Source organism: Staurois parvus, unplaced genomic scaffold (genome assembly GCF_062004578.1).
Source record: "Staurois parvus isolate SC_StPar_1 unplaced genomic scaffold, SC_StPar_1.0 ptg000097l, whole genome shotgun sequence".
Classification (NCBI taxonomy): domain Eukaryota; kingdom Metazoa; phylum Chordata; class Amphibia; order Anura; family Ranidae; genus Staurois; species Staurois parvus.
The window spans coordinates 3192501-3214935 of record NW_028317893.1 but is presented as its reverse complement, the minus strand read 5'-3'; the positions used below and the strand labels follow the sequence as shown (position 1 = coordinate 3214935).

At 41.5% G+C, this 22435-nt stretch overlaps 1 protein-coding gene across 6 annotated transcripts in view; it reads left to right on the top strand.

The window, feature by feature from the left end:
* PPP4R1 (protein phosphatase 4 regulatory subunit 1) overlaps nucleotides 1–22435 on the top strand; it is a 102368-nt gene that overhangs the window by 6675 nt on the left and 73258 nt on the right. For 4 of the 6 annotated variants that reach the window (XM_089671004.1, XM_089671008.1, XM_089671003.1 and 1 more), the window contains exons 2-3: nucleotides 3304–3348; nucleotides 21121–21256. In XM_089671004.1, coding sequence (XP_089527130.1) covers nucleotides 3304–3348; nucleotides 21121–21256 — 181 coding nt within the window. The remainder of the gene's footprint in view (nucleotides 1–3303; nucleotides 3349–21120; nucleotides 21257–22435) is intronic. The other 2 variants (XM_089671005.1, XM_089671007.1) reach the window with 1 other exon arrangement.

The following is a 22435-nucleotide window of genomic DNA, read 5'->3' as shown; positions in this document are numbered from 1 at the left end:
CTTCACTGTAAGTCGCACGATTTCAAAGTCTGATCAGTGTGACCGGGGTGTAAGTGGTACTATAACAAAGTGGAAGCATCTGGGAATAGCAGCAACACGTAAAATGACAGAGCGGGGTCAGCACATGCTGGAGAGCACAGTGCGACAACTGTCTGCAGAGTCAATAGCTAAAGGCCTCCAAACTTGGTGTGGCCTTCAGATAAGTACAACAGTGCGTAGAGAGCTTCATGGAATTGGTTTCCATGGCCGAACAGCTGTATCCAAGCCTTACATCGCCAAGAGCAAACCGTCGGATGCAATGGTGTAAAACACGCCGTTACTGGACTCTAGAGCAGTGGAGACGTGTTCTCTGGAGTGATGAATCATGCTTCTCTGGCAATCTGATGGATATATCTGGGTTTGGCAGTTGCCAGGAGAACAGTACTTGCCTGACTGCATTGTGCCAAGTGTAAAGTTTGGTGGAGGGGGGGATTATGGTGTGCAGTTGTTTTTCAGGGGTTGGGCTTGGCCCCTTAGTTCCAGTGAAGGGAACTCTTAAGGCATCAGCATAGCAAGACATTTTGGACAATTTCATGCTCCCAACGTTGTGGGAACAGTTCGGGGATGGCCCCTTCCTGTACCAACGTGACTGTGCACAAGTGGGCAAAGCAAGGTCCATAAAGACATGGATGAGCGAATTTGGGGTGGAGGAACTTGATTGGCCTGCAGAGAGTCCTGAGCTCAACCTGATAGAACACCTTTGGGATGAATTGGGGTGGAGACTGTGAGCTAGGCCTTCTCATCCAACATGAGCTTCTGGAAGAATGCTCAAACATTCCCATAGACACACTCCTAAACCTTGTGGACAGCCTTCCCAGAAGAGTTGAAGCTGTTGTAGCTGCAAAAGATGGGCCAACTCAATATTGAACCCTACAGACTTAAGACTGGGATGCCATTAAAGTTTGTGTGCATGTAACGGCAGGCGCCCCAATACTTTTGGCAATATAGGGTGTATGTATAAAATAAAATCTTTATTTTTTGGCAGTAACATGGTGTGGGCAGATTTCTGCCAGTCACTGGCTGTGTTACTCCCTTCCAACCTTTGTCTTAGAATAACATGGAGGCGAAGCCTCCATCAATCAAGATGTAATACCCCACTCCCATTGTGTTTAGCTGATTAGTGGGCATGGAGGAGGAGGAAGGGAGTGGGCTGTCATTTTCCACTGTGTATACGTTCACATGTATGATTCTATAGTCACATGGGCTGCTCAGATGTGTGAACGGCCAACACTGCTCTACAAAATCCCCCAACTGCTTTGGGGACATGGACAGATTAGGGAGATAGATAACAACAGGATGAACCAGGTTTTTTGCAGAATACAGAAAACAAATCCCATAGTGACTGAGTGAGTATGAACAGCATGTAATACAATGTTTATTGATAGGTCTTTGTGATGTGGGTTTAGTGACACGTTAATTTGTTTTACGCAGTGCTAAGATGATCAGAAAGAACCAATCATATGCGATGGTGTTCCTGGGTGCATATTTTACTATATAGATGAACCAAACCCCTAAAGTGTAGTTAAGAGGCCCCAGTAGTTAAAGCAATACTAAAGGTTCATATATATATTTTTTTATTTTTAAATAACAAACATGTCTATACTTGCCTGTTCTGTGTAGTGGTTTTGCACTTTCTGTCGGGTGCCCCCATAGCAAGCAGCTTGCTATGGAGGCACCTGTTGCTCCATGTGTCCATTCACACACGGAGCCAAGGCTTGGCCCTGTCCCCTCTCCTTTTAGGCTGACTGGCTGTGATTGACAGCAGTGGGAGCCAATGGCACACGCTTAATGTCTCAGCCAATGAGGCAGAGACCTGGGACAGCTGAGGCTGTTGTGCACATTGTTGGATCTTGATGAGGCTCAGGTAAGTATTGAGGGGGTTGGGGGCACTGCTGCACACAGGTTTTTTTACCTTCATGCCTAGAATGCATGAAGGTAAATAACCTTAAGCCTTTTACAACTGCTTTATAAAGAATTTATAAACCCAACATTTCATATTGATATGTGCCCGCTGTACCATGTACTTTCATGAAAAAGTACCCCTGTTCTCTTTGCATTGCTTCCTTTGTGTGAAATCCCTGATGTTCCTGCCAGTCCCTCTGCTTTCCTATTAAATTATAAGGGAAGTCCACTTTTGACATTATACCTACAGGTAAGCTTACAATAAGACTTACCTGTAGGTACAGTAAATATCACCTAAACTTGCACTGTATAGGAGTTATTCACACCGCCTGCACCTGTTGACGTCACCGGAGCATGCACTCTGAAGGATCAGCATACCCATGCCATACCTTTAGAACTTTGTGCTGGGTGCTCCACATGGTGACATCATTAGGGCCCAGGCCATTCATACAGCCGGAGTCCGTTAACCTGGAAGGAAGACTGGAGGAAGATGGATGTGCTCGGGAGTCATGACAGCGCTGCACTGGAGGGCACAGTATCCAGGTAATTCTGTCATAATGTGCTAGTATGCAGTGCATACTAGGACATTATGACGTAAACCAATAGGGGCCTGATTTTTTTTTTTTTTGTTTAATCACTTTTTGACCATACTAGGCAGGAGAGCACAGTGTTGTGCTGAGAACTCAGTCTGTTCTCCACTGGTCAGACTTGCTGACAGCCTCCCCCTTTCCCTTCACAGCCATTCACTGGGAACATCAGTGTACTGACACTTCTCCTTCCCCAGCTCTCTGAGCTATTTCTGCAGCTGAGAACAGAGGGAATGTGATCACTTATAAAAAAAAAAAAAGGGGGGGGGGTGGTGGTGGTATTGTGTGTATGTATGTATGTGTGTGTGTTTTTTGTTTTGTTTTTTTTATAATGTATACACAAATGTTTTGCCTTTCATTTCTATGTTAAAATGTGTATTTTATAAGCTGAGAGCTCACATATACTGTAACAAATCATTTTGCATTGGTTCTATTACAATACCTGTAGGCCACGCATGGCTTCTGCAAAGCCTGGCCAAAAAGTAGCAATCTGAGCGTTCTGCAGAATTTGGAAATTAATAGGACCCCTTGACTGCACTGTAAATTTTACTATAGTATACTATAGTGAACTAACCCTTTATTGAAATCTTTTACATCAATCTTAACATTTCTGGATTATTTACTGTTAAAGCTCTATAAGGAATTGCTTTGATGAGTTGCAAGCTAGACATTAACACCCCAAATGAATTTTTAAAATGTATTGGCAGTGTGAATGTTTAGGTAAGCATGAGTGTTTGTTTGTTTTTTGTCATTTCATATGTTACGTTTCTTGTAGATTTGTCGCTGCTTCAGGATGATGTGCAGGAAGAGATAGATGGATGTAAGTGCCTTTTCTCTTTTACAGTTATTGCATCCATCTTATTTGTGTGCTCATCTTTATCACTGTCCAGTGTTCTTTATTTCAGTAATAACCATGCACACTTTCAGCTGTGAAGTCATATTTTAGGCATGCCTGTTTCCTCCTTGCAATGTATACCTCTCTTCAGAGATTTCATTGTGTAGACAGATACAGGCGTGTGCTTGAGTTCTGACCTTGGAGATGGAAGCCACTATTTTGTGTTTTAAGTACCCTGGCCTTCTGTGTCAGCTTTCAGTATAATTATGAAAGGTGATTTTTTTTTTTTTTCATAGATTGCAGCACACCATTGTTTTTTTGCATTGTATTATTAAACCTTTTTCAATCAGTGTGTCTGCAGGTTTCTTCAAGGGTTCCTTGGAAAAAAATTAAAAAATTGTAATCAAGCCTGCCTCTTAGTTAAACAAAGCCACAGGTTTTCATTGTTCACCATTACAACTTTCTAGCCCCCGGCGTCCTAACAACCAATGATGTCATTGGTTGATAAGGAGGACTTCGGGCTCCTGCACAGCATCCTTGTTTACCCCTCCCCTGCCCCTCTCCATCAGCATTGGGGTCACATTAGCTGAGAGAGGGAGAGAAACTGAGAGAGAAGCGAAAAATTAAAATACTAGTCTGTGCAAAGGTTTATTTCTTTTGGAAGAATAAATCGCCTCTAACGTTGGGTGTCCCACGTGTGTGGATTCTGCTGTGCTATGTAAAATTAGTTTAGTTTTTTACATTTTAGAATTGTGCATAATTCTAATTGTGCATATTTTTAAAGGGTGCCTCGACTGAAAAAAGGTTGTGAAACACTGGTTTTGACCATGTCACCAGACCATTTGTTTCAACAAAAATCTTTTTAAGCATGTAATTTATCTGTCAAAGCCTCAGTTGTGTAGACATTCAAAAGCCCTAAGACTCCTGCTGGGTATCTCCATATTGGATGTTATGTCAGCATCTCCTTTAGACTCTGTCCTGTCACTTAAAGAATAAGTTTCCCTTTCTGAACATTTTACACCCATAAAATAGTAAAAACGCATTTTGTTTACCTCCAAAATTGTGTATTTTATTATTTTTTGTAAAAAGGTGAACTTACTCTTTGACACTCTATAGAATTCCCCATTTCTCCTCCCCCAGTTGCTATGTGAAAGGCGGTAAAGGAATGCTTTTCAATCGGAGTATAGCATCAAATCAATGAAACTCCTGGGATATTGATCTGGTCAGTTAAGTAGCAGAGGGAGTTGTTAATCCGTTTCAGCTGCTTTGGTGTTAGTGTTACTAAACCCATAACAGTAAAATCAGTCTGTGTATGCAGCAAAGCATGCTTGTTGTACACACTGTCGAACCTAAGAGGGTTAATCCTCTGCATTGTGTAAAAAGGCTGTTTGATCTTTTCTTCTCTGCCCCTCCTCTTGTTGAAATGACCACCTGATACAGTCTGCACCCCTGGTCACATGCACAGTTTAGTGTGTATTGCTGGAGGTTTTTTTTTTTTTTTTTTTGGGAGGGTGCATGTGATCAGCACAGGGCCAATTGGCACTATCTAGACAGAGGGTCAGAGGTTTCATCTCCTCCTAGAGCAGAAAGAAAACTCCTCCTACAAGCTTTAACCAGTGCTCATCTAAAGTCACAAGACTGCTCTAACTGCTGATGAGAAAAGGTATATATTTACTAAAATTGCATTTCCATGTCGTTTGTACTATGGGAAACCAGATATAGTGAATGCAGGGTCCTGGGTTTAGTATCACTTTAATGAAATTAACAACAGGTGCACTAGATAAACAACAATGTGATGACCCCCAAAACAGGAATGGTTTTACAGGTGTAGGCCACTGACATTTTTGCCCTTCTCATCTTTTCTGTTTTTCACTAGTTTTGTATTTGGCTAGGGTCAATGTCACTACTGATAGCATGGGGCGATACCTGGACCCTACAGAGGTTGCACAGGCAGTCCAACTCCTCCGGGAAGGCACATCGATACGTGCCATTGCCTAATGGTTTGCTGTGTCTCCCAGCACAGTCTTGAGAGCATGGAGGATATTCCAGGAGACAGGCAGTTACTCTAGGAGAGCTGGACAGGGCTTTAGGAGGTCCTTAAATCATCAGCAGAACTGGTATCTGCTCGTTTGTGCAAGGAGGAACAGGATGAGCAATGCCAGACCTACAAAATAACCTCCAGCAGGCCAGTGGTGTAAATGTCTCTGACCAAACTATTAAAAACAGACTTCATGACGGTGGCCTGAGGGCCTGATGTCCTCTAGTGGGCTCTATGCACACTGCCTGGCACCTTAGAGCTCGATTGGCATTTGCCATTGAACACCAGAATTGGCAGGTCTGCCATTGGTATCCTGTGCTTTTCACAGATGAGAGCAAGTTCACCTTGAGCACGTGACAGATGTAAAAGGGTTTTGAGAAGCCGTGGAGAATGTTATGTTGCCTGTAACATCCTTCAGCATGACCGTTTTGGTGGTGGGTCAGTGATGGTCTGGGAAGGACGCACAGACCTCTACAGACTAGACAATAGCACCCTGACTGCCATTAGTTATAGGGATTAAATCCTTGGACCCATTCTCAGACCCTATGCTGATGCAGTGGGTCCTGGGTTCCTCCTGGTACACAACAATGCCCGGCCTCATGTGGCGAGAGTATGCAGTATGAAGGCAGTTCCTGGAGGATGAAGGAATTGATACCATTGAATGGCCCCCAATCTTGCCTGACCTAAATCCAATAAAACACCTCTGGGATATCATGTTTCGGTCCATTTGACGCCGCCAGGTTGCACCTCAGTTGTCCAGGAGCTCAGTGATGCCCTGGTCCAGATCTAGGAGGAAATACCCCAGGACACCATCTGTTGTCACATTAGGAGCATGCTTCGACGTTGTCATGCATGTACAGTGCCTCCAGAAAGTATTTATAGCACTTAACTTTTGCCACATTTTATTATGTTACAGCCTTATTCCAAAATGGATTAAATTACATTTTTTCCTCCACATTCTACAAACAATACCCCATAATGACAATGTGAATGAAGTTCGTTTTGAAATTTTTGCAATTTATTAAAAATGAAAAATACCACATGTACATAAGTATTTACAGCCTTTGTGCAATACTTCGTTGTAGCACCTTTAGCACCAATTACAGCCTCAAGTCGTTTTGAGTATGATGCTACAAGCTTGGCACACCTATTTTTGGGCAATTTCTCCTATTCTTCTTTGCAGTACCTCTCAAGCTCCATCAGTTTGGATGGGGAGCGTTGGTGCACAGCCATTTTCAGATCTCTCCAGAGATGTTCTGGCTGGGCCACTCCAGGAATTTCACAGAGTTGTCCCGTAGCCACTCCTTTTATGTGGGCTGTGTGCTTAGGATTATTGTCCTGTTGAAAGATGAACCGTCGCCCTGGTCTAGCGCTCTCTGGAACAGGTTTTCATCAAGGATGTCTCTGTACATTGCTGCATTCATCTTTCCTTCAATCCTGACTAGTCTCCCAGTTCCTGCCACTGAAAAACATCCCCACAGTATGATGCCGCCACCACCATGCAACACTGTAGGAATGGTATTAGCCAGGTGGTGAGCGGTGCCTGGTTTCCTCCAGACATGACACTTGGTACTCTGTTTCATCAGCCCAGAGAGTTTTGTTTCTTATGGTCTGAGAGTACCTCAGGTGCCTTTTTGGCAAACTCCAGGCGGGTTGCCATTTGCCTTTTACTGAGGAGTGGTTTCCGTCTGGCCACTCTACCATACAGGCCTGATTGGTGGAGTGCTGCAGAGATGGTTGTTCTTCTGGAAGGTTCTCCTCTCTCCACAGAGAAACACTGGAGCTCTTTTTAGATTGACCATCGGGTGTTTGGTTACCTCCCTGGCTAAGGTCCGTCTCCCTTGAACGCTCACTTTGGCTAGGCAGGCCCACTCTAGGAAGATTCCTGGTGGTTGCAAACTTCTTCCATTTTATGGAAGATTGAGGCCACTGTGCTCATTGGGACCTTCAATGCTGCAGACATTTTTCTGCACCCTTCCCCAGATCTGTGCCTTGATACAATCCTTTCTCAGAGGTCTACCGGCAATTCCTTGGACTTCATGGCTTGGTTTGTGCTCTGACATGCACTGTTAACTGTGGGACCTTATCTAGACAGGTTTATGCCTTTCCTATTCATGTCCAATCGACTGAATTTCCCACAGGTGGACTCTAATCAAGTTGTGGCAACATCTCAAGGATGATCAGTGGGAACAGGATGCACCAGAGCTCAATTTTGAGTGTCATGGCAAAGGCTGTGAATACTTATGTTTTTTTTTTTAATAAATTGCAAAGATTTCAAAGTAACTTCTTTCATGTTGTCATTATGGGGTATTGTTTATAGAATGTTAAGGAAAAAATTAATTTAATCCATTTTGGAAGGCTGTAACATAACAAAATGTGTCAAAAGTTAATCGCTGTGAATACTTTCTGGATGCACTGTACATACGGATTTTTCCAAGCCTGTAGACTTTACCTTACACATTAGCCGTGTGTGCCGAACTGTGTCAAACGCTTTTGCAAAATCCAAGTATACCACATCCACTGCCACCCCTCTGTCCATGGTTTTGCTCACCTCCTGATAAAAAAAAAAATCAGATTTGTTTGACAGCTTCTGTCTTTCATGAATTCATGCTGTCTGTTGCTTAAATTATTTTTTTCCAGCAAGAACTCATCTATGTGGTCTTTTATTAAACTCTCCAGTATCTAACTATAAATAAGTTAAACTAACAGGTCTATAGTTACTTGGTAAAGATTTTGATCCCTTTTTAAATGTAGGCACCACATTGGCCTTATGCCAAGTGGTACTGTGCCAGTCATTAACCTCCCTGGCGCTATTCCCGAGTGTAGCTCGGGGTTAATTATCAGTGCTAAAAGCGGTAACCCCGAGCTACACTCGGGATTACCCTGCAGCGTTACTCAGTAATTTCCTGTTTCACTTACCTTGTCCTGAGCTCCCGCGATGTCCCACCTGCAGTGTCCCCAGCCATCTCCTTGGGCCGATGCTGGCATCCGTCTTCCGGGTTCCGGTCCCTGCGAGCATCGGGACGTACGGGGGCTGGAACCGGTGGGAAATTTTAAAATTTTAAAAAGTGACATTCACTAAATACACTAAAATCACAAAGTAAAACATTTCACATACATTTTTGTCCTTACTGCTTTGTCCTGTGTCCTGTCTGCATTTTTACTGGTCTTTCTGCCTTGAAACTGAGAAAAGTCCATGGCATTCAAAAAGTGTCCCTTTATGTCAAAAGCGGTTTAGACCAGCTAGAATCCAGCGATGGTAAACCACTTGCAGAATTGAGTGATAATGATTCGTGGGGACATTCGTCATTGGACACAGAAAGCTATTTTGCAACTAAGCTCAGTGATGTGCGAACTGTGTGCTATATTTCAAATGTCAGTGTTTTTGGTTTGATTATATTATTGAATTAAATTTTATTATTATTTTTTTATTTATTATATTATTATTTATGATTTCGTGTTTCAAATTTTATCATACCCGGGATGTTTACTGGACTCTTGTTCAAATTTCAGTGAGTTATTCCTAAAAATTACAGGCCTACAATAAAAAAACATATTTCCATGCAAAAAAAGTACCGCTTTTTGGTATTGGGTGCCGGCTCGTTTGGCCCAGGCTAACCCTGCCTGTAGTGATCGATGTTTTCGGGGTTGTGGCCATCGTGGCGATGTACTGCATATCTGGTGGTCATGCCCGAGGTTGGTTCGTTTTTGGTCTCGTGTGTTTGGCCTCCTTTTCACTTTGTTTCATCTCTCCATACGCCGGGATGCTCGGTATGCTTTGCTTCATTGCCCCATACCGGGCCTCTTGGCTCGTCAGCAGCGGTTGGCTTCCTATTTGTTTTTATCGGCCACTAGGACAATTGCCCAGGCCTGGAAGAGTCCGTTTGTACTTTTTCAGGGGGTGCGGGATCGTATGACTACTATGATGCTCAATGAACAGATGTCGAGTATATGCAACGACTCTCAACATATGGGAGCCATGGTTGCAATATGCCTTTCCCACGCTCCCCCCCGGCCAGTGTAGGGAGGTGATGGAGTTTTGTATTGGCGCTCATGGACCCTTGCTCTCTGGTGTGTGTTTTTTTTTTTTTTGTTTTTTCTCTTTCTTTCTTCTCTGCTTTTCTTCTTTCCTTTTCTGTTTGTTTTGATGTGACAGTGGACAGCTGTCTTTAGTTGCGATAATCTGAGTTTCACTGATGTTATTGTTACCTATGTGCCATTGATAGCCCCTACGTGGGCATACGTTTTGCCTTATTGGAATTAGAGCGTTGTCTGCTCTATTATGCATTTTCTATCGGTGCAATTGATAGCCCCTGCGTGGGCGTGTTTTGTTGCCTCTGTTTTATACTGTTTAAAATTAATAAAAACCATTGAAATACAAAAAAGTACCGCTTTGAGCACAGAAATATTGACATAATCATACCGCTAGGGAGGTTAAAGAGTTCCTAAAAATTAGAAACAATGGCTTTGAAATGACAGAGCTCAATTCTTTCAGGACTAGTGGGTGCATGCCATCCGGGGCTTTGTTCACATTTATTCTGTCTAAATATTTCTGGATCATATCAATTGTGAGCCACAACATGTCAATAATGTTCCAGTAACTAATAACATTTGACTAGATTCAAATTCTCTATGTCAGAAACTGAAATAATGCCACTCACACTGGAAGTGTAGGGTATTGAACCTGAAATACACAAAGACCGGATCAAACTTATCCATTATAGAAGGCAAATTTGATCCTATAAACTCTGGGAACATGAAAAAGTTTTTTGAAAAATAACTCTCTGGGTAGGGGGAAAAAGAGAGAGGGGGAAAAAGAGAATTCACAAGGAAAAACCCTGAGCAATTCCCAGATGGGATTAACCACTTGTCGGGAGGGTGTATGTTGTTAGTTCACCCTTTACATTTTTTCTGAAAGGTGAACTAGCACTTTTAAGTTTGAACTCTCAGAGAAGAAAAAAAAAACTAGCTGCATACGTCAAAAATGAAATTTTGTTTAGTGGGGTCATTTTCCACCAGACAAGTGGAAATCTGGGGAGAGATTTCATCATGATGGATTGTTCTGTTGTCTTTGCTACTAGTGTTTTTGTAGCTGGAGAAATCTTCTAAGATGAGTATTTGTAGAAATGTATACATCTGACAGCAAATAAAGGATGGTGTTTTATGGTGTACTTGCTAGTGGTGCACCGAAATGAAAATTCTGGTGCTGAAACCGATACTGAAAATTCAGAATGCATGTAGCCGAAAACCGAACCAAAACCAAAATGTATGTGGGGGTGGGAAGACTCCAATTTTTTATTTTTTTTTTTTCTTTCATGTATCATTTTCTTTTCTTTTTTTTTTAATTTATGGCTTTATTGCTATCACATAAGGGATCATTAGTCCCCTATGTGATAGCATATGAGTGACAGGTCCTCTTTGTAGGGGGTGGGGGGCAGTGTGTGCAAGCAGTGAGCAGGAGAGGAGCAATGTATACAGTGAGGCTCCCTCATTGGCTGTCACTATATGTCATTGACAGTTTTTAAATGCAATTACTGGCTTTTTATTCACTATAGCTCACAGAATAAGCTTTCACTTTCTCGGGAGTGAAAGAAAACTTTGTTTCTTATATCTCGGGAAAGAAACTAAAAGGAAACTTTGTTTCTTTTCACTTGGGGAATGAAACTAAAAGGAAACTTTTTTGTTTCTTTTTGCTGGAGGAAAGTGAGTGCTAATTCTGAGCTATAGTGAAGGAAAAAAAACCTGTAGTACACAGTCTCCTGTATCGGCTAAATTTTTCCTACCGGCAAAAGGACAATTTTTGGCCGATATGTTTCAGTAGCCTAAATTTCGGTGCATCCCTAGTACTTGCAATATATTTTTAAATTCAGGCTGTCATTTTAAAAATGCTGGGGAAAGCTATATTCCACCATTTTTTAAATGTAAATGCTCCCTGCAAGGTTACCAACCATAAATTTTCATGGGAGAAATACCATGACTGTCATCATTCATTTCCAGAAAATGCTAGTTTTACTGGCTGCCATGATAACTTTTGGGCTTTGGAACCTTTAGCAGCTGGGTCACTGACTTGGAATAAATGTGTGGAACAGACACTGCTTTAAAAGCTCAGTACTCTCATATCATGCCTTTGATATGAAGTTAGGCTTTGAATGCATTTTTGTAATATGAGGGCTTTTGAATGATCAATTCAAAGAAATGAAAATTGAATTAATTGCTTAGGTGGGCCTTTGAACTACATAGCTGTTGGTAAATATACAAAGACTGTAATGTAAGGGCTTATTCACACGGCTATTTCTAGATGTACACCGCCTAGACTAGCATATTTCTGCGGATACAGCAAGGCGTTTCTAAGCAGCTGCTCATCCTGTACAAATCAGTGATAGGCTAAGAGGTTCCAAAGCTGTTTACAAGTAATTGCATATGGAGTGAATACCTGCAGTTAGGAACTGATGAGAGGCCTTCAGTATACAAACAATCTGCCTGCATACAGAGTTCATCTGTCCCCAACTACATGTTATTGCTCCTTGAGCAATTAGTCATGAATGGCTGTGGACAGTGCCAGATTGTCATTGTTTTGTACAGACTTCATGCCCACAGTTAATCAGAAATAGCTGGCTGTATCCACTGCTGAAAAACTCTTATTTGGGCGGTGTAAGTGAATGAGCCCCAAGATTGCAATGTGTATAAACCGCTTTAGCAATAAAGCCCTCTTGGTTAAAACCTTGTTAATTCTATATTGGCTTTATGTTCCCACATTTGATGTTTACCTGTAAGATCAGGTTTAACCAGTTCCCAACCGCGCTATAGCCAAAGGACGGCTACAGCGCAGTTGTGTAGTTCTGGGACGACGTCCATGGACGTGATTCCAGAACACGCCCCCAGCGGTGTGCACCCGGCCCCACCGGTGATCACTATGTCCTACGGACACAGCTGATCACGTGATACGGTAAACGGCCAATCACAGCAGCCTTTTACACATGATCAGCTGTGTCCAATGACACAGCAGATCACCGAGTAAATACAGTTGCCAGTTATTGGCTGCATCATCAGTGTCAGCTCATCAGTGCCGTCTATCAATGCCGCCTACCAGTGCCCATCAGTGCTGCCTATCAGTGCAGCCTCATCAACACATATCAGTGATGGACAAAAATTACCCGTTTGCTAAATTTTATAATAGAAACAAAGAAAAGGGCTTTTTTTGTTTTTTTTTTTGTTTATAGTGCAAAAAATAAAACACCCAGTAGTGAGTAAATACCGAAAAAAATGCTAAAAATGTCATATGGGTACAGTGTTGCATGACCGCGCAAGTTAATTGTACAAGTACCTCTTACAAGGATAATTTCCCACTACCATTGTATAGATTTGATATGTTCTTCTTCCTTCATATTTGTTTACAGCTGTGTAATGTGTAGTAACATACTTTTTGTACCAGAGTCTTGTCAGATTGTGTGTTTGACTGGAGACCTTTTACTTACCAGACTTTTGATTCTTTACACATTAACAAGCTAAGTAATCACAGTGGTCAACACAATGTTCTGCCAGCTCAAAACACTGCTAATGCAGTTCCTATATTGGTTACCCAGGTTTTCTATTCGGTTTTTTTTTCTATTCAAAGCATTGGTGTTAATTGAAGCAGTAGTACATAAGTCAAATTACCTTATCTATGCATTGGGCAGTGCTGCTCCACAGGGCTGGTGTGAACAAGCCCTAAGTGACAGAAATTACAGTTTAGGAAAATGTTGCATTATTGAGGTAACCCCAACTGCATAAATTACAAGAAACTACACTTTTCTTTTTTCTTTTATTTAAAGTGATATTAAAGGCACATTTTTTATAATAACCATGTTATACTTACCTGGTTTACAATGGTTTTACACAGAGTGGCCCCGATCCTCCTCTTCTTGGGTTCCACGACAGCACTCCTGGCTCCTCCCTCTTGCTGAGTGCCCCCATGCTGCCTCTGAGCCAATAAGGTGGTAGAGAGCTGGGAGGTCAGCTGCTCTCGTGCACATCGCTGTATCTCAATCAGGCTCTAAGTATTTGAGGGGGCTGCTGGGAGAGCTGCATATTGAAGGTTTTTTACCTTCATGCAAAGAATGAAGGTAAATCTTCAGCCTTTAGAATCAATTTAAGCAGCCCATAGATGAGTCCTTTTTTTTTTTTTCCAAGCCAGCAGCTCCACACAATTTAAGTATTCTGAAGACTTCCCCACCATCAGAACACTTATCAGCGCTGCTGGCTATAGCGCTGGTTGAGTGGCAAAAACCAACAGCTTGGTTGTACAGAGGTAGATCAACTTCTATACAACCAGCCTTCCCATACATGGATCGTACAGAGGTAGATCAACTTCTATACAACCAGCCTTCCCATACATGGATCGTACAGAGGTAGATCAACTTCTATACAACCAGCCTTCCCATACATGGATCGTACAGAGGTAGATCAACTTCTATACAACCAGCCTTCCCATACATGGATCGCAATTTGTCCAGTTACCACTGAACCAGCCAAATTTCAAGTAATGCATGGCCTTCTTTACTTTTTATGTTTTGAAGGGGTATTAGTTGAGTAGCAAGTAACCAATGCTTTTAACCTATTCCCGCCCAACCAATAGCAGAATGACGGCAGAGCGGGACTCTCTAGGTGGGCATTATATGATGTCCTTCCCGGATCACGCCTTGTGTGTGCCTGCATTGCTGCACTGTGGCAAGATCTGTCACTGGCTGTGTACCTCGGACATAGCTGATAACAGATCTGTGTACCGGCCCTTTGCCAGTAACATGTGACATGCTGTGACCAATCACATTGTAATGGATGGCTTCATTTCATGCCATCCATTGTATAAAATTGTGTCACTAGCTGTGATTGGTCACAGTGATCACATGTACAGACTGGCCAATCACAGCCTGTCATGTGATTAGCATTGGCCATTCACAGCTAATCACAACAACAAAAACCTGAATGAATTGACTTCATTCAGGTAAATGCTTGCTTGTGGCAAAGAAATTCTTTGCTCTCAGCAATCATAATGTGTGTGGGGGGGGGGATACGGATCACTTCCCCAAAGTGGTACAATGTGACTATGGTAACATACTACTCTGGTCAGTGCATTATGAAAACATTTTTTTCTTTTAATGATACATTTTTTATTTTATTTTTTTCGCACTGTCACCAGTGTCCCCTGATCACCACCACGCCAGTTATATGATAACGCTGTACTGCACTGTTGATCATTAGGAAATTTTTTTTAAAAATCACTTTTTTTTTATTACATTATAAAAAATTATCAATTATGTCATTTGCGGGATATCTGTACTGTCCTGACATTTTGGAGCCTCAAGAAATTATATTGGCTGTCAGTACTTCAGGACTGAGCAATTTTCAGATATATCCCAGAGTTTGTGAACTCTCTAACTTTCCTACAGACTAAATAATAATTACTGATTTGGGATATTTTCACCAAAGAAATGTAGCAGGATACGTCTTGGCCTAAATTTATGAAGAACTATATATTTGCAAAATTTTATAACCGAAACAAAAACGTGTTTTCTTGTTTTGTTTGTTTTTTTCAAAAATGTTTTGTCTTTTTTTCATTCATTTAGCAAAAAAATAAAAAACCCAGTGGTGATTAAATGCCTCCCAAAGAAAGCTCTGGTTGTGTGAACACAATTATAAAAATTTAGTTTGGGTGCAGCGTTGCATGACAGCACAATTGTCATTCAAAGTGTGAGAGCGCTGAAAATAGGCCTGGGCAGGAAGGGGGTTAAAGTACCAAGTATTGAAGTGGTTAAAAAGTCTCATTTGTGAATACATGATTTTGTTATATTAGAGGATTATGTTTGCCTAAATACCTCTGTTACTCTGGCTATTTCCACCTAGTGCTTACTTTTATATGTCTGTGTCTCCTCTGGCCAATTTAGTCTTTGCTTTATGGTGTGACTCACTCCAAGGTATTGTGACAGGTCTTGTCACAAGTATAAATTAGTGGTTGAAGTTTTTACAATGTTGGGCCATGTGAAACTTCTATACATCAAAAGATCTTGTACACTAAAAATGTAATGTGGTTAGATAACAAGTTTAAACTGGTAATCCAGAAGTTTTGCGATTAAGTGGAGAAGGTTTAAAAGTCTGCTTTCGTTTTTAAGTGCTGTGTCCCTGTTGGGAAGATTAACTCTGACTTTCTGTCGGGACAATAGTTTTCACTGTGATGCAATTTTCCAAATGGGGCGCTTGTTGCAATGAAAGCTGTCTAAGAGGAGATTTTCACTCATTTCCTGCCCTAAAGAAATTCCTCCAATGGGACAAAGAAAACTGACCGCTTACTTTTCCTCCTCAATCCTAAAAAATGCTTTAGATATACAGGAGTTAGACAAAAATAAGGAAACGCTACATGATTTGCAGGTGTGAAAATGAGGGCATGTGTTGCATTGAAAGCAGAAGTTATGTCTTTTGCTTCTGCTGTGTGATGAGACACCTAGCCAACAAGTGGGAAGCCTCACTTTTGTCATTCACTGCGTGCGCTGCTAGTAATATGGAGACATATCAGAGCTTACTGAGTTTCAAATTGTTGGTGGCTGCTTAGCTGGTGCCTCGGTGACTGAAGTTGCCCATTTATTTGTGGCATCACGAGGTACAATATCAAAGGTTATGAAGGCATATACAGTTTCCAGGAAAACGTCATCGGATGAGCATAAGTACAGTCGATATGGTCAACTGACTGAAAGAGACAAAAGGACATAGTACAGGTCTGTGACTTGAAAATAGCTGCTGCAAAAGTGACTGCAGAGCTCAATCTCAGTCTTCCAAAGCACATGTGTGGTGGTGGCGGATCTATAAATTGGGAAGCCGTATCCTGGTATTCTGCAGGCCAAATCAACTGTTTGGTACATTCTGAGTGTGGTATTTGCATTTGGAATCTATTGCTTTGAACCTACATCATGCGTTCAAAGGAGCTGTCCATGCAAGTGAAACAGGCCATTGTAAGGCTTAAAAAATGAAACCAATCCATCAGAGAGATAGCAACATTAGGAGTGGCCAAATCAACAGTGCGGTATATTCTGAAGAAAGAAGAACGCACCGGTGGACTCGGCAACATATAAAGGCATGGACGTCCATGGAAGACAACAGTGGTGGATGACCGCAGGATCTTCTCTATGGTAAAAAAAAAAAAAAAAGAAAAAGAAGCCCATTCACAACATCCAGACAAGTGAAGGACACTCTCCAGGAGGTGGGCGTGTCATTGTCAAAGCCTACAATCAAGAGAATACTTCACGAGAGCAAATACAGAGGGTTCACCACACGGTGCAAACCATTCTCATAAGCCTAAAAAAAAAAATGCCAGATTAGAGTGCCAAAAAAAATCTAAAATAAACCAGACCAGTTCTTGAAAAGCATTCTTTGGATGGATGAAACTAAGATTAATCTGTACCAAAATGACGGGAAGAAAAAGTGTGGCGAAAGCTTGGAACAGCTCACAACGTCATCTGTAAAACATGTTGGAGGCAGTGTGATGGCATGGGCATGCATAGCTTCCAGTGGCATTGGGTCATTGGTGTTTATTGATGATGTGACAGAAGACAGAAACAGCCGGATGAATTCTGCAGTGTTTAGAGAGTGTCCAAATATATATGGACCTAACTGTATTTGTGCTATGGTGACCTCTCCTTTTGAATTGCTATTTGTTTTCCACTCCTGCTGATTTGGTGGCTTCATTGATCCTTTGTGACCTCTGTGGCTTCGGCTTTAATGTTTCTCTTTGTACAAGCCAGTTTTGATTTCACAGATTAATGGATATTTAATTTTGCTTAGGCTTGACAAATCCCAGTTGCCAGGTCACCATTATGACCAGAAACCATGACCTGGAGCCTGGCTTCCGCCAGCCCACTCACCAACCTGCACCAGGCGCGAGCAACTCCCATTATATAGTCCCCAACAGCACCAAAAGGCATAATATACCGAGCAGCTAGAAATATAACTAACCTCCCACATACAAAATATATGCATTTAGTAATCTCCCCCAGTCCTTGTGTGTTCAACATTTTATATCAATATACCATAGATTATTGTGCTCACATCATAAATGAAAAGACGTGCCAAAATTCATCGCCACTGTGCTTCCTCCTCCAGTTCAAGCAATTGCACTTCTCAACCTTCCAGCTCAGAGAGGAGGTGGAAGTAAAGCTGATATTAGTGCAGAATTTTGGAAGAAAAGGATATGGATATTATGAATCTTGGACACATACACATATTGAGTGTAAGAGTATATAGTAAAGAAAGTGGATTGTTTGTGATATCACGTGGTGATGAATTTTGGCACGTCTTTTAACTTATGATGTGAGCACAATAATGTATTGTAGATTGATATTTGTGGTGAATATGGGAGAGGCTGCTGACCAAGTGGAGGAATCGGATCCTTATGGGAGGAGCTGCAAGCCAGGGGGAGGGGTCTTGTTCTCTGTGGTAAAGGCTAATTGCAAAATTGACATGCTTTCATTACTGATGACTTCACTACTGACCATGGGAGGAGTCTTGTCTGTGGGAGCCTCCAACATCCAAAAAACTCCAGCTCTGCTGCTTACCTGTAGCAGAGCCAAAGTTTCTCTCTTCCTCTCAACACACTGCCCCCTCCCCCGGCAGACCTGCCGTTGTGTTGCGGAAAGACTCAACCACACTACCCTCTCCCTCAATCCGTGCGCACTGTGCCCCACCCCTACTCCTTCGCCCCCGCCAGTTCCCATGCCTGGCGCTGGAGACCAGCAGGGGGGTGAGCCCACACAGCATACCACACACCAAAAACCTCAGCCCCAACAAGTTCAAGTGTCAAATCCCCACGCTCCCGAGAGCCCCAAAGGAACACGCATCCCCTGAAACCCACAGTGAGCATGCCATCCCACCCAGCAGCATGCCCGGCTCCAGTCCCCTCCACATGCAAATTCAATATCTGTTGTCAACAATAAAGCCCTGTTAGTCGAAAACAAACTGGCCTCTAACTTTTTTTAGCTGGCTCCTAAATTCAAAGCAGATTTGTCAAGCCCTGAATTATGCAACATTTTCAAAATAAATCACATGGCGCTGATTAAATGCTACATACCATATGACTGGTGAGGACCAACAGGTTTTCCCCTTGACAATAACCTTACCAAACAAAACTCCTTTTTCCAAATACCTATCAGAGTCCCTTTTAGTTTTTAACAATGCACACTCTTTAGTTGTAGGGGTTAAAGCTTCACTATTTTATAATGAAATAATCCATCATAGGAACATCATATTCGAGAAGCAAGCTAAATAAAAATAAACCCTACATTCCCTTATCATTCAACGGTACATACAATCCAAAGTGTTGTTAATTTTGAAAAGTACGGACAGGATAAATCACCTGTCACTTTGCAGTTTTTCACATTGATGACATTTTCCTTGATTTCCTATCCCAGAGGCCCAACAGAAAGTGAGAGGATATCTCTTCAAAGTAAGGGGAATTCGACAGCTGTCACTAGAGTAGGTATCCACTTTGAAATATTTACCCTAGCCACTTGTTGACAACTCTATATGTTTGAATTTCTCATTACTTTTTGTCTTCGGAACAATGGTAAACAGGAAAAAGATATTGGGAATCTCACCAGTGCAGACACTGACAGCAATAAAAAAAAAAAAAAAAAAGAGGTTGTAACACTTCCCTACTCTATTCAACACGTAGCCACCCTAGCGGTCTGATTATGTCAGTATTTATGTGCTCAAAGCGGTACTTTTTTTGCATGGAAATATGTATTTTTTTATTGTAGGCCTGTAATTTTTAGGAATAACTCACTGAAATCTGTCAGAACAATAGTCTAGTAAACATCCCGGGTATGTTAAAATTTGAAACACAAAATTATAAATTATAATTTAATAAATAATCATAAAAAATAATACATTTAATTCAATAATATAATCAAACCAAAAACGCTGAAATTTGAAATATAGCTCCAAGTTCGCACATCACTGAGCAAAGTTTCAAAATCGTTTTCAGTGTCTGATGATGAATTTCCCCACGAATCATTATTGCTCAATTTTGCAAGTGGTTCTACTTTACTATCGCTGTTCTCTAGCTGGTCTAAAACCGATTTTGTCCTAAAAGGACCCTTTTTGGACGCCAAGGACATTTCTCAGTTTCAAGACAGAAAGAACAGTAAAAATGCAGGCAGGGCACAGGACAAAGCACTTGGGACAAAATGTACAGTATGTGAAATGGTTTGATACAGTAATGTTTTACTATGTGATTTTAGTGTATTTAGTGAATGCCACTTTTTGAAATTTGTAAATTTCCCACCAGTTCTGTCCCTGTACGTCCTGACGTCGCAGGGGATGGAACCCAGAAGACAGATGCTGGCATCGGCCGGAGGACATTGCCAGGGACGCTGCAGGGGGGACATCGCGGGAGTGCAGGACAAGGTAAGTGATCGAGGGATCCCGAAGCATTGCTGCAGGGTATTCCCGAGTGTAGCTCGGGGTTACCGCTTGTGGTGCTGAAACTTTACCCCAAGCTGCACTTGGGAATACCTCCAGGGAGGTTAATAAACATTTTGGACTAAACATACGCTTTAAGACCTTATTCACATAGGGTGTACTAAAGCTTGCACCCATGAAGGACCATGTTTACCCACATGGGGATGCACAAGTGTTCGTGCAACCCCATGCCGGCAGTCACATTGATGTTACGTGGTACACAGCAGTTTTGTTCGGGGCCATGCATTTATACGCATGTCCAATTGGGAGCAGCATCTGTATCCGTGCAGCCGCTGCCACCCAATTGACATCAGTGGGATTGCCTGTACAGAACATCTGTGCATCCCTGTGGAGGTGTAAATGACCATTCATGGGCGTACGCTTTAGTCTTGCCCCATGTGTAAAAAATAATAAAAATACAAACACATGCAACAAGTGAAGTCCAAACTCCAATATGGAGTCAGCCAAACACATCTTAGAGTGCAGCTATGGGGGACTGGTCACAGCGCTGGTGTAAGGCAAGTATTTGGGGGAGAATTCACACTGACTTGCACTGAAATACATTGAAAATGCATGCACATTTCCATGCATTTTAGTTGTGTTTTAATGTGTGTTGATCTGCGCAGTTGTAAAATGCAAATCAATGCATACACACACAAATTGTGTCCTGTTCACACTACAATGCTGCATTGACCTGCATTGTGTTGCGCTATGTTAAAATGCTTACATGTTGCTTGCAGCCTTGTAGTGTGAACAGGACACATAACAAACAACTGTTTGTATGCGTTGACTTGCATTTTACAAATGCTAGAATGCAGGGTAAAACGCGATGAAAATGCTTGGAAATGTACATGCATTTTAGCTCAAATCAGTGTGAATTCACCCTTACTCTTTAATCCTCTGCCGCTAGACTAAATGAACCCCACTGCAAGGGTTTTTGTTTCTTTAAATTTGACATTTGCCAAAAGTATTTTTTGTTTTCCCCTTTAAAAAAAAACAAAAACATATAATGCTTTTTTTGCACAATAGTGCAGGCTCATTCTGGAGAACTGTGTGCAATCATAGAAGTCTCTCTAATGTGTTGCCTTTCAGGACATTTTGGCAAAGCTGGGGGCGGCCTTTGCCCAGTGCTCTCGACAGTAATACATCTTTTCAGCAGCACTACGCCATCTTTTTTTTTTTTTTTTCTAGTATAATGTAACTGGATTTTCAAGCTATGTTTCTGATGTTTCTGATAGTTGGTGTGGATGACTACAGCTCAGAGTCTGATGTGATTATTATACCTTCAGCCCTGGACTTTGTCTCACAAGATGAAATGTTGACCCCACTTGGAAGGTTGGACAAGTACGCTGCAAGTGAAAATATATTTAACAGGTATGTTTACAAATCCGTTACTACTACCTAGCTTTATATGTAATCTGCTGATGTTTTTCTGCCTGCTATTTCTTTTGAAAATTTTCTTATTTTTATTAAGTTATTAGATTTGTAAGATGAATGCACCTTTAACTACTTCCCTACTGGACCGTTTTTTTCATGCATATGCAAATCATCATTTTAATGAATTTTAGTGCACACACTATATTACCCAATTGTTTGGTAAAATAAAAGATGTTACTTTGAGTAAATAGATGGTGAACTGAACGCTGCTTTAAAGTGGTGCCAAACTATGGTACCTAAAAATCTCCATAGGTGACGCTTTAAAAGCCTTTACAGGTTGCAAGTTTAGAGTTGCACAGAAGGTCTAGTGCTAGAACTATTGCTCTTGCTATAATGTATGCGGCAATACCCCACGTGGGGTACAAACACATGTTACCTAGGAGTACATGACCTATGTATGCATTCACATTTGTGCGTCAGCGCACAGGTCCCCCCCCCAACCCCCCCGCCCCTTCCACCGCATCCATTGGCTGTGCGCACTCCCAGGGACACAGCGAAACACAGATCGATGTATGGGACCGCTGTGTGATGTCCCTATTCATGTGATTGGCCAATCAGTAATCACACGAACAGTAGTAAACAAGATGTCACTTCCTGACTTCATTGTTTACTACTTGAGAGATCTGTGAATGATCACAGAGGTCACATGGTACAAGGCTATTCACAACAGCCTCGCACCATGGGACAAGATGTGACCAATCACAGCTTTCACAGTATTTCTCAATGGCTACAAGAATGCAGCCAGAGAGGAGAAATTATTGCTTTTACAGCCTTTATGGGTGTAAAAGCAATCAGTGTTAAAAAAAAAAAAAAAAAAATCTTCCCTACTATGGTGACACTACTGCTAGGGTGACAGTATGTTTAAAAAAAAAATTATATATGTGTGTGTGTGTGTGTGTGTGTGTGTGTGTGTGTGTGTGTGTGTATATATATATATATATATATATATATATATATATATATATATATATATGTATGTATGTGTATATATATGTATGTGTATATATATGTATGTGTATATATATATGTATGTGTATATATATATGTATGTGTATATATATATATGTATGTATATATATATGTATATATGTATGTATATATATACACATACATACA